The sequence below is a fragment of the Cynocephalus volans genome, chromosome 4, assembly GCF_027409185.1.
Source record: "Cynocephalus volans isolate mCynVol1 chromosome 4, mCynVol1.pri, whole genome shotgun sequence".
NCBI lineage: Eukaryota > Metazoa > Chordata > Mammalia > Dermoptera > Cynocephalidae > Cynocephalus > Cynocephalus volans.
Window position 1 is genome coordinate 146,331,576 of NC_084463.1, and position 13,010 is coordinate 146,344,585.

The 13,010-nt window shown below is 42.4% G+C and overlaps 1 protein-coding gene across 1 annotated transcript in view; it reads left to right on the forward strand.

The window, feature by feature from the left end:
* The window catches only part of PTPRJ (protein tyrosine phosphatase receptor type J), a 159,203-nt gene extending 150,476 nt beyond the window's left edge, over positions 1-8,727 (forward strand). Inside the window, 4 exon segments of the mRNA XM_063094995.1 lie at positions 2,201-2,320; positions 5,479-5,639; positions 6,411-6,546; positions 8,569-8,727. Of these exon segments, the coding sequence (XP_062951065.1) occupies positions 2,201-2,320; positions 5,479-5,639; positions 6,411-6,546; positions 8,569-8,727 (576 nt within the window).
* The last annotated feature ends 4,283 nt before the right edge of the window (positions 8,728-13,010 follow it).

Sequence of the window (13,010 nt, forward strand, 5' to 3'; positions counted from 1 at the left end):
TTTTCAGACTTAGCTTTTAGCACTGGAAACCTTTCTGAAGCACAATCTCAGACTTATCCCCAGATAAGTCTCGGCAACCCCCTCCCCCTGGGATGGCCTGGAATCCCCCTGCCGCTTACCTCAAGGATGAGATTTCTTCTAGTAATCAAACTCCATATTTCCATAAATGGAGGTGAAGAGAATTGAAAAACACATGCAAACTTAGCAAATTCTGCGCCTGAGGAATGGGACCTAACATTGCTCTGTGAATTTTTTTTTTGTGAATTTTTTTTTTGTAGGTTCCTTACTTGAGGGATAGGAATTGATTCCTTAAGCCAGTGGTTCTCAAACTTTAACGTCCATCAGAATCACCTGAAGGGTGGCTTGACCTCAGAGTTTCTAATTCAGAATTGCATTTCTGTCAATTTGTGGGTGATGTGCTGTTGCCGTTCCAGGGTACACGCTCTGAGTAGTACCGTCCTAGGTGATCGTGGGAACCCATCAGGCATCATTTCTTTTCATGTTCTTTATTTCCCTTTAAGTTAGCAAATGCTTATTCAGCCTCGGGTGTGTGTAAGGTCCTGTGCTAGGGCTGGGATGAAGGAGGGGAAAGTGACAAAGAGCCGTGAGAGATGGGGCCCCACTTCGTGTTGCTCGTCACACAGAGGTGTGGCTTCTGCATCCCCTTCTGGCATCGAGAGAACAGGCTACGATGGGAATGAAAGAACATCGTTTCATGAATGCAGATAAGCTTTATAGTGCTGTTGAGTCCAGGGCCTCGTACGTGGAATGTTCTCATAAATATCTGGTAGACAAACAAAAATGACGCTGTTAAATTAATGGAGAACATGAAGATGAATTTATTTATTTATTTAATTTATTTATTTTTGTCTTTTTGTGACCGGCCGCACCGCACTCAGCCAGTGAGTGCACCGGCCATCCTTATATAGGATCCGAACCCGCGGCGGGAGCACCGCACTCTCCCGAGTGCGCCACGGGGTCGGCCCCATGAAGATGAATTTAGATGGGCCCTTGTTCATCTTAAGTCAGGATAGAAAAGGATGTTACTGAGTCTGGGTGGAAGGGGCAGGGAGCCAGTGTATTTTCTGCACTAGCTACTTCGCACACGTTATTCCTCTCTTATTGCAACCCTGTGAGTATTATTATTTTACAGAGGAGGAAACTGAGGCCCAGAAGTTTAAGAATTTGCTCCCAAGGTAGCAACAAATATCCAGATGGTGAGAGGCTGAGCTGGGTCTGTGTCAGTGTGTCCAAGTCCTGGGTTCTTTGTTTTTATTATTTTTTTTGAGGGGGGTGGGCAGTGGTCCCAAAATCCTAGGATCTTTGTAAAAATGTAGATCCTGTGGCCAGAGTCACAATCTCTGGAGGTGGGACCCAGGCACCTGTTTTTAAAACAAAACAAACCTCTCAAGTGAGTCAGATAATCAGGTGTGGAAGCCACCTGCAGTAGAGCACGCCTTGGGAAGTTGAATGTGTGACAGAGAGAGAGAGAAAGAGAGAGAGAGAGAGAGAGAGAGAGAGAGTGTGTGTGTGTGTGTGTGTGTGTGTGTGTGTGTGTGTGTAAGTTGAGAGAGAGTGTGTGTGTGTGTGTGTGTGTAAGTCATTTGCCAAATGAGGATTCAGATATTCCTGGAGAGCAGTCGTTTCCTGGTTTTTATTTCGGTTCACATCTGCTCACCAACTTTGTAAAAACCAAATACTCCAAAATGATTTAATTTAATCCTCTTTATTGGTGTTTGTATTTGTATTGCAACTAGTGTATTTCTGAAAGTATTGGGCAGTTTCTTCTAGCTGCCTGGGGTCATGAGTCAATCTGAGGAGATTAGTTCAGTGAATAGTCGTGGAGCAGCTACTCCATGGGCCAGAGGGAGCTGGCTGGGGACTGTGTCCCAAGTCAAGGGACAGCTGCTGCTTGGCTCTAAATCAATTTTCATTCAGAAATGAGGGCCCAGAGTTGGCTGATCTTCTGATTTATTTTTAGAGAAGCCAGGAGTCTAGATTTTCACAAGAAACCTTCTAATTTTAAGAGTTGGCAAGAATTGTAAATTAAAAGAACAGTTCTAAGGGTCAGACGGAACCCAATAAAAGGACTGATTCCATCCCTACTACCAGTTTTCAATATCTAGTCTCCCTTGTGAGGCTTTTGTGATTGCAGACGGTGTGATCTGAGTCGTTTTGTAAAAATGTGATTTTATTCTAGACCAAGTGTGAGGAGTACTGGCCCTCCACGCAGGCTCAGGACTACGGGGACATAACTGTGGCAATGACATCAGAAGTTGTTCTTCCAGAATGGACCGTCAGAGATTTCACAGTAAAAAATGTAAGTAAGAGGTCAAGAAGGATAGATATCATAAAATGACGATGTATTAATTTTGGGGTGATGCTTTTTAGGTTGTTATTAACTAATTTTTTTATGCATCAGAAAGATATTTTTGCTTTCTTCTTTATAGAATGAAACAGTCCACGTTTCCATACACTCCAAGGCAACCCTTTAGCTTTACTTTCTTGAGGGGAGTTATGAATGTTATTCCTGAATAATATGAATCTTATAGTAACATGATGGCTCCACGTCAGTAGCTCTTTGCTTTTCTTCCACTACCAGGTGACTCGCTCATAGAGTTTTCATTAGAAACCAAGGCCTTTTGGATTACTTGGTTGGAAATATGGCACCAGGAGTGGCCGTCTGTTGTTAGGAGCAATTTATAACGGTTATGTTAATAGGATTCCAGGCATATGGCCTCCCTTCCCTTCAGAAGTTACAAACATGAATTCAATTAAGTTGTGCAGAAAGAAGGGAGGAAAGACCACAGTGGTGTGTTGGATTTGCAGAGGGAGAGAACTTACCTAGGGTTGTGGAGAGGGGTGAGGGTGAGGGGGAGGGGAAGGGAGGTTGGGGATTAATTGGGGGGGGACATGGAGAATAATCACAATTTATGGTAATGGACATGCTGATAGTATTGATCTGGCCATCACATCTTGGGGGCAAGTGGTGACAATCAGCTTTGTACCCCATGAATGTGCATGCATAACCAATTTAAAAAAAAAGTTGTGCAGACATTCTAGGAAGTCAAATTTATGTGTCCTTTTTGTTTTTTGAAGGGTGTTTGAAAAGAGGCAGTGCCATGAAGCAATGGGTGTAAATTGGCACAACCCTTTGAAATGTATCTCAAGGCCCTAAACATGTCTGTTCCCTTTGATGTGGTAGTTCCAATTTTGAGACTGTCCTAAAGCAATAATCTGAAATACAGGAAAAGGCTTATTAGTCATAAAGCTGAATCTCAGTCTTTTGTATAATGGAGCAAAAATTTGGAAACTGTGCGGAAATCTAGCTTTTGGAGAATGGATAACTAAACTATGACTTACCTGATTACTGCATCATTATTCATCTGTTAGAAATGATGGATGTGTACACTACAGAATTACCATGAAGAGATGTTAGAATGCAATGTTAAGTGAAACATACTAGAAGACAAAATTTTATTCATATTATGAGTAGTGCATGAAAGAAAAGCCTGGAAGTAGATTCAGTGGAGTTGAATCTCATGGGGGATTGGTAGGTTAGGTTCTAGTTTGTGAGAATTATCCTTGAAGATTCCATAAGTCATGGATAAAGTGTGATGCGTTAAGTACTAATTCTTTACTACTGCTGTATCTCAAAGGCTCTGGACTCAATGTTTGAGTTCTTCTGCTGGAGGTGCTGTCAAAGCTGTTATCACACACTGACTTGGCTATCTAGGTAATGTAGTTCATAGTAGTTGAAAAACTCTTAAAACACGTCATGCTTATATCTATAAATTTTCCCCATGTAAACCGACTGGCTTATCCTTGGTTGTTTCTACTGTGTGGGGTTTACTCTCGTGGAGAGGAAATGTGGGTGCAATTGTTGACATCATTTAAAAAAAATTGCTTTTAGTATTATTATTTTTTATTAACTAAACTCCATACTTTATTTGGATTTCATGTTTTTCCACTAAAGCCTTCTGTTTTAGGATGTGATCCAGGGTTTCACTTGGCATTTAGTAAAATATTATTTTTTAATTCCACAGAAGGCACGAATACATTTCCCTTTTAAAAAATGAGAATATGACAGATAGAGCTAAAAGTTTCCTTTGACTGCACCTGCCTCTGCAAAGATAAGACTATATATAACCTTCCATACTACCTGCTCTCTCTCTTACTCTCTCTCCTCCTGTTTCTCACAGCTCGTTTCTTTCTTTGGATGAGTACTTTTGGTTAAATTTGGGAATGTTAAGTTTATTTGTGATGAGGCTTCCCGGCACCTTCTCCCCTCACTCTGCCTTTTTTGTCTGCTGTTTTCCAAATTCTGAATAATGTCAATTCATTACTCTTATAGTGAATATACATTAAAAACAAAAACAAACAAAAAAAACTTCAAAAGTAGATGTCATTAAAGAGATGGAAATACCTGCAGTCCAGATGCAGGGATGTGTGGTTAAGCTCAGTTCCTGGGTGTGGGCATGATGAGTACAGTTGAGTCAGGGACAGGAATGGCCCCGCCAGGGCAGAGTCCTGGTAATTAAAGGAACATGCTTTGGTCTGAGGTAGGAAGCCAGTCTGTGTAATAACTAACTGTTATAACAGGATCCACTTTCTATTGCCTTTCTTTTTTTTTTTTTTTTTTTTTTTAAAGCCATAGTTCTCCCACTTTTTTATTTTATTTTTTTTGTCGTTTTTTCGTGACCAGCGCTCAGCCAGTGAGTGCACCGGTCAGTCCTATATAGGATCCGAACCCGCGGCGGGAGTGTCGCCACGCTCCCAGCGCAGCACTCTACCAAGTGCGCCACGGGCTCGGCCCTCTATTGCCTTTCTGATGTTGAACTTGATGGTTTTTTTCGTGATCTTTTCTCAAGCCCCTACAATTCTGAATATTGCTTTCTAGTTGCCTGCCACTTGGTTAGATTCTCTGGAGAACCTGGTGAATTATGAGGCAGTTTCTGTCCACGAGGCACTGGCCATCATAGTTATATCTGTATAAATTATTTTTGGTTATGTGGTCAATGACATTCCCAGGTGGGCTCAGGGATGGGGTTTCTGCAGCTCAAAGGAGGTGAAGGTGTAAGAATGTGAGTACATTCTGGCAAGCAGCTGTGGCGGGAAGGACGAGATCTGAGCTTGACATCAGAGGATGCAGGACTTCTGCTACATCTGAAATGGGTGTTGGGGAAGTCACTTCACTTTTCCCCAAATCTCTGCTCCCTCATCTTTAAAGGGGAATAATGAGCCCTTCTTCTTGGGCATATGATGAGGATTTGATGAGCAAGGTCAAGTCTGTGCAAACACTTCATCAGCTGTCATATAAATATAAAATTCTAATTTTTAGTAGTCACCATTCCTGTTGAGCTGTCTGTCATCTACCCTGTGCAGTTCAGCATTCAGGCTCTGCTTGATTTCACTTTCCTTTGGGATGTTGTTAGGCAGGTTTTCTCTCTGGATCTAACCCCTTTTGTTGGCTTTTAGATCCAGACGAGTGAGAGTCACTCTCTGCGACAGTTCCATTTCACCTCCTGGCCAGACCACGGTGTTCCTGACACCACTGACCTGCTCATCAACTTTCGGTACTTGGTACGTGACTACATGAAGCAGATTCCTCCCGAATCGCCAATTCTGGTGCATTGCAGGTACGCGGATGGAGTTTTGTGTGTGACAGATTTCAAATGTAATTATATGTTCATGGACACTTTAGAAAAGCAAGGCATAAGAGGGAATGCAATAGACATTTACAAATTCAAGAAAGGTTTGGATAAGGGACCATAAAGTCATTCCCTAAGCCTTGAGATTCTAGAACAGGGGTTGGCAAATTGTGGCCTGTGGGCCAAATTTGGTCAGCTGCCTGTTTTTATAAGTAAAATTTTATTAGAACAAAGCCAGCCATGCCATTTTTTTACATAGTGTTTATGGTTGTTCTTATGTTACAGTGGCAGAGAGCAACTATATGGTTTACCAAGCTGAAAATATTTACTGTCTGGCCTTTTACAGCAAAAGTCTGCCCACCCCTACTCTAGAACAGTAAGAAATTAGCTTTAAAGGTAAAGGCATTAATTTAGGACAGAAGGAAGGAGGGGCTTTCTTGCCTGATGGGGAATAAATTGATGAAACTTGCCATCCTAGGTTGTGGTAGCAACTCAAATGGGAATGATATTTAAGAACCTCCAGCAAGGTTTTTACTGGTGGCATTTGACTCAGAAGGAAGTTTGGGACTTAGGCCCCAGTCTCAAGCCAGTGCAGTCTGACTTGCTGAGGTTTCAATCGAGCAGATGTCTGTTGATCCTGGGCACTGCCCTCAAAGTGTGACAGTGGATAGAAGCAAGATGTACGTGCACATGGGGAAATGTGAGAGGTTTAGAGTAGATGCAGCCCACTGGAATGTGCTCATTTCCCTTTTCTTTCAGTGCTGGGGTTGGAAGGACGGGCACTTTCATTGCCATTGACCGTCTGATCTACCAGATAGAGAACGAGAACTCTGTGGATGTGTACGGGATTGTGTACGACCTTCGAATGCACAGGTCCTTAATGGTGCAGACAGAGGTGAGGCCAGGGTCTGCCATTCACCCCCTCCTCCATCTGTTTTTGTAGGGTTGTGTTGTGTCACATACTTGGGTTAAAATATTTCACACTTCTAGATCTTTCAGACTCTTTGGCTGTGAAGTAACACTGGATTTCTTTGCAGATCCCTTTTTAAAATTTATTATTATTTTTTTTGGCAGCTGGCTGGTAACAGGGCTTGAACCCTGAACTTTGGTGTTGTCAGTACCATGCTCTAAGCAGCTGAGCTGACTGGTCAGCCTTCTTTGCAGATCCAAGCTGACTTGGAATTAAATTACCTGGTACAAGTGGCACAGTAGTACTGATACCAGTAACGGAACTGCAAACCCACGTAGTATCAGGATTCCTTACCTTGTTCCCTCTGACTTATCAAATACGTAATCTTCACAAGTCTCTGAACTTTGATTTCTGCGTTTTAAACTCATAAAACTGGTATTTTTCACTCTTTGTTTTTAAGAAAATCTGACCATCTTTAAAATTAGCTAGTGAAACAGATTTATCAAACATAAATGATATGAAATAGTGTAATGCCGCTTAAGCATTAATACAGCAATTTATCCTCACCTCGCCTTGTAAATGTTAAAGAACATCACTTACCATAGCTACAGAAGGACGGCTGACCAGTGGACAAAATGAATGCTTAATATTTACGGTGTCATTTGGGTAAGACTGTTGGATTTGGCTTTCCCTGAAATGATCCTGATTAAACAGTATCTTCACAGCATGTTCTCAACAGGATAGACTGAGAAGGAACCTTCCTCACAGGGTGAATGTGCGTTCACTGGCATGAGAGCAGAATATTAATTTTGTATCAGGCTGTTGCTCTGTACCAATTTAGAACTCTATGAATATGTACTGTGTTTTGAGTCTAACAGGGAATGTTCTGGAGGCCTGGGTACATTGCGTGCTTTGCGGTGAGCTGCATGGTTGTGGTAGAAAGAGTGGAATTCACCTTCTGTATTGGTCAGAAGAGGGATTTTCTTTTTTCTGCTCTAATTATATAGAGTAGTGTTTCTCAGTCTTTTTCCGCTTTTGAGAAACACAAAAATCTTATAACTGCCTACGATATTTTTCCTCATCTCTTTTTTATGTTTTGGAAAAAATAATATTCATATTGAAAAACTTAACAATATAGGACTATATCGAATATTTTCCCCTCTTTTTCTTCCCCAATCCTTCTCCCTAGAGGTAGCCAAAGTTTACACTTTGGCATATATCTTTTTTTTTTTTTTTTTGGGCGGCTGGGCAATACCGGGATCTGAACCCTTGACCTTGGTGTTATAATACCGTGCTCTAACGAACTGAACTAACCAGCCAGCCCTGGCACACATCCTTATAGGCCTCTTTGTGTTCATCTGTAAACAGACACACAAATGCACATATACACACATGCACACACAGAGTATTTGGAAAAAATCGGACCCTGTTTTATGCATCATGCTTCTCTGTGGTGTTTTCTCTTACAGTATCATGGACATCTTTCTGTGTCAGCATGTACACGTCTTCCTCTTTTTCATGGCTTCCTGCAGATTCTGATACACTTGCCTAAAGGGTGGTCTCCATCCGATTCTACTTGACCATCCCTTTAACCACGTCCTCGGTTGGGAATTACAATTTACTCTTATTCTGCACAGCCTCACTAGCCAGGAAAGCCTTGATGGACTTTTTACTGTTTGAACGCACGTGTGCATTATTTCTTTCACATTCTTCCTTTGCCCTTCCCCTGAGATTCTGATACTTGTCCTTGGGCAGGGGAGGTGTGGCGTGTGCCCCTGTGGTTGAGAATCATTGAGAAAGAGAATCTTGCTCTCTGTGGTTTCATATTTCACCAGAATGTTGTTACCTCTTGAAACATGTTAACTTGCACTGTTTGCTGTCGGGTGAATGGGCTTGGGGGGTGGTTGGGGGCTGGTGGTGGTGGTGGTGATCTGTTTGAAAATAATTTTGGGTGCTAATCTCTGGGACCTGTGCTCAATTTTTCTGTCTCCTTCCTTTTTCTACCAGGACCAGTATGTTTTCCTCAACCAATGTGTTTTGGATATTATCAGATCCCAGAAAGACTCAAAAGTAGATCTCATCTATCAGAACACAACCGCAATGACAATCTATGAAAACCTTGCACCAGTGACTGCATTTGGAAAGACAAATGGTTACATCACCTAATTCCAAAGGAAAACTTTTCTGGAGTTAACCAGACCCTCACACCCACAGCCAAGGAAAATGCCCCAATGTTGACATGTTTTTCTATGTCTAATATCTTAATTCTTTGTGCTGTTTTGTTAGAACTAATTTTGAGGGTGTGAAGCTGCACATGTAAAAAGATGAGTGAGAAGTTGGGGCTGTCGGGGGCTGTGGATGGGTGGGGAGCAAATTAGCTGCGTTCCTGACGACCAGTGGGATGACTTTTTTTTTTTTTCTTGAGTATCGTGGAAAACCAGGAAAAGTGAGCTATGACGTTTATTTTCCTTTTTCAAAACAGGTTCTTTTTTTAAAAAAAGACTATTTTATATGATTCACATGCTAAAGCCAGGATTGTGTTGGGTTGAATATATTTTAAGTATCAGAGGTCTATTTTTACCTACTGTATCTTGGAATCTAGCTGATGGAAAATACCTAATTGTGGATGATTATTGTGTAGAAAGGGGTATGTGGTGCCTCTTCTGAATGGATTTTCTATTTGAACATGTGCCTTTTCTGAATTATACTTCCACAGGCAAAACTCAGTAGATATCTCTATTTTTGTATTGAATCTCATAATTGGAATATATGGAATATTTAAACAGTAGTTTAGCATCAGAGGTTATTAGCCTTTGCAGCAACGTTCCTGTTTTCATTAGATTAGACGAGGACCTTACCCCCACGCCCCACTCCCCATATATTTGTGCTCCATTTTTTCTTCCTTTTTCCCTCCCAGTTTTCTTCAAAGACTCTTCTGTTGGCAACATTTTCAGCCCATGGAGTTGGGTGAGAATGGAAACTAAATATTACCTTGAGAATTTCTGTGGGCAAGGGGTAGGAGAAGCAGAGGAAACCTCTGGTGACATAAATGCTTTTCTTGTCCCTGTTTTATCCTTTTTCTCATTTCTGTATTTGGTAAGAAGGATTATTTAAAGGTGCAATATGTGACTTAGTGATTCATGATACTCTAGGTTTTTAGCAACGTTTTACTCAGGTTGGCATTTTGTGTGTGTCTGTGTGTGTGTGCGCGTGTGTGTTTTTAAAAGCGTGGCGATCTGTGAACACTTCAGTGTGAACTCTGTGTCCGATTAATCCCTCCTCCCCCAAAGTCCACTGGCTTTAGTCTCTGCAGTGACACATATCGGAATCTACTGTATATATATATATGTACTAAACTCTCAAAAACAGTCATTCCTATGAACTGAGGTGTATAAAGTTTGAATTTGTATCAAAGATGTAATTATTATTTTTAAAACCTCTTTCACTATACTGCTGCTGTAATTTGATTTTTTTAATGTAGATTAATTTTTTTTTTTTTTTTTTTTTTGCTTCAGGTGTGTATGCACCCAGAATTTCAGAAGTTATGTGGACTTATTTTTATTGGTACATAATCTGTAAACTTCTCAAGGCATTAACATGAAAGGATTTGTTTCTTTTTATTTTATATTGTGGCTCAGGTTATATTTTGAAGAAGTTTTGAGTTTTGAGTTTATCCTCCAATAGGCAATGAAGAATACAAGGTCCTACGAAGGAACAAGCAGGTCCCTGGAGCCCTGTGGCCATTTTCCACAGTCATGCATTCTGCTGTAAACCTAGGACAAACGTGTCCTATTGCAAGTGGGAGCAGCGTCTTCTCCGAGTGTCCTGGTCACTGCTGACCCCTGTCTCCCGGCGCTGCCATGCTCCTCACCTCACCGGCACTTTGATAACTGACTGGACATACTGATGAGAATTTTAGGGTTATAAAGGGTGAACCACAATGTACTTATAGCCCTTGATGTGATTCAGAGGTTTAGCGCTCTGCGTCTTTTGTCCCTCTTTCCCTTTGAGGTACTGAAAGAATTAAAAGGAGAGGTTGTGGTTGTGTCATGTTTTAGGGGAGAATCTTACTTCGCAGATGGAAATTGCACTTTTTGCTGAATCCTTTGCATTCTTTGGTAGTAAGCAGTTCATTTAGTATCAGCCCCTTAAAGGAATGGGTTGACCAGGCTGGGTTGGGTCCTCTTGACTCAACTTCACAGGGGGCCTTGGCTCTGTTGGTGTGAGTCAGGGAAGCCACGCTGTCCCCGGGCTGTTGAGTGAAGCTGGGTTTAGCAGTTGCTCCTATACCTTTGTGCTGGTCTCCCCCACCTCCTGCAGGTCTTGGGGAGGCCCGTAACTTCATTCAGAGGTCCCTGTTCAGGCAGCAGTTTGTAGGCCACCCCTCTACCCCTCCAATTTGTCTGAGGCCATTGTGTTGGGTGTCTGGTGTTGAGTCCCGTGTAGGTCCTAAGCCCTGCCCTGTAGCCGCATCGCTGCCATGAAACCAGAAGAAAGGACTTGCTCCTAAAAAATCCTTTAAAAGAATAGAATCCTATAAAAGATAAAAGCAACATAACTGTAAACATGCTGTGTAAAAATGCAAGAAACCAGAAACCCTTCTTCCTCCCACCAGCAGGGCACTCTGGGATGTCCCTCGCAATCCCAGGGGGAAGGGGCTGGGATTCCAAATGGGCAGGTCAAGATGGCCACGAAGGCCTCGATGCTTCTTGGCATCCTGGAAAGGGTGGGGGACAGGGCCAGTGGGGGTGGTGAGGGTATTTATAGCACAGTGATTGAAGAGGGAAGATGAACGTGTAAATATGAAGGACACACAGGCTGGGGGTTGGTCAGAGGCAAGAGGAAGGTGCTTCTGAGCTTCTTCCCCAAACCCTCTCAGGAACAAAACTAAGATTTGAAGAGTCCAGTGGGACTGCGGGGATGGTGGGATCCCCCTGCTCAGTATTTGACAACTGCATGCAGAAAAGCAGCCAGTCTGGGGTTAGCTGTCAATGAAAGGGCTACAGGTTGGTGGCCAGCTGATTCGGGGAATGTGGGCCATTGATATCTTCTCCCAAGAACAAGGAATTTTTTTACCTCCAAAGTTGAATCTAGTGATCCTTGGCACCAGTAGCAAGTGACATCGGTGTCTGTCCACTGTGCGCATTTTGTGACCTCCAGCCAGACTTTGGTGTAATTGACTCCACTGGACTTGTGCTTTGTAAAGTCAGAGGCTCCACGAGGGTGGAGGATTGGGGAGGTGGGGGTCGACCGTGTAGCTGATCATATTTGTTTTTCATCTGGGATGAAAAAGCCTGGTTTTCTTTTGAAATGATTGTGCTTGTTGAGCTAAGCAAGTCATGGTGACTGATGATGTTGATTTGCCTCAAAAGTCTAAGTTCTGAGTTTTCAGACTACTGTGTAGCAGTTGTGTGTCAAACATGCTGTGGCTTCTCCCTTGGGGGCCGGATGAGTAGGGAGTGTCAATGTGGACTCTAAGCTGTAATTTTCTTGTAACTATTTTGGAATGATGCATATTTCTAATGTTTATTATACTTGTACAGAGTATTGCTGTTGGTTGCTTTTTTTTTTAAGGGAAAAAATGGCCTGAAAGAACTTTTTTTAAGACTTACAAATACCAAATATAAAAAATGTCAACACATTATTATGTCTTTGTTTCTGTTTTTTCCTCCTTTTAAATGTCCATACCATTTACCAAGAAGTTTCTTGGCCTGCATTCAGCTAGGGTCTCCTTAACAAAAACACATTTCCCTTTGGGGTTTCCACATTGCATTAGGGCTGTCATAACAAGTACCACAGACTGGGTGGTTTAAATGACAGAGATTTATTTTCTCACAGTTCTGGAGGTGAAAAGTCTGAGGTCAAGGTGCTGGCAGGGTTGTTTCCTCTGAGGCCTCTCCCCTTGGCTTGGTGGTGGTGGTCTGTCTTTGTGTTTTCACATGTCCACCCTCTGAGCGGTCTGTGTCCCATCTCCTCTTCTTATAGGCACAGCAGTCATATTGGGCTAGGGCCCACCCTAATGACCTCATTTTACCTTAGTTACCTCTTTAAAGTCACTCTGTCCAAACACAGCCACATTGTGAGGTACTGGGGTTACTACTTCATCATATGAATGGGGGCAGGGGGCACAATTCAGCCCATAACACACATTCAGGGCAATTTAGTGAAGAGGAGACTTGGAAGAAGAGGCTGTGCACATGCAGATGTGGTGTGTGTGTTCTCAGAGGGGTGGGTTCATGGGGGACAGATCCCCACTTGGTGGTGGCATATGTGCCTTAGGCAGTCCCCAGGATTTTTAGAGGTTTTTTTGTTGATGGGTTTGGGGAATCCTAGAATTGCTGGGATACTATAGCAACTTGGGGAGTTTTGCTTTCATCTCTCTCCCTTAAACCCTGATGCAAACTCAGCAGACTGAGATGATTTGTTGTGAGATCTCTCTTGTTCCTCTT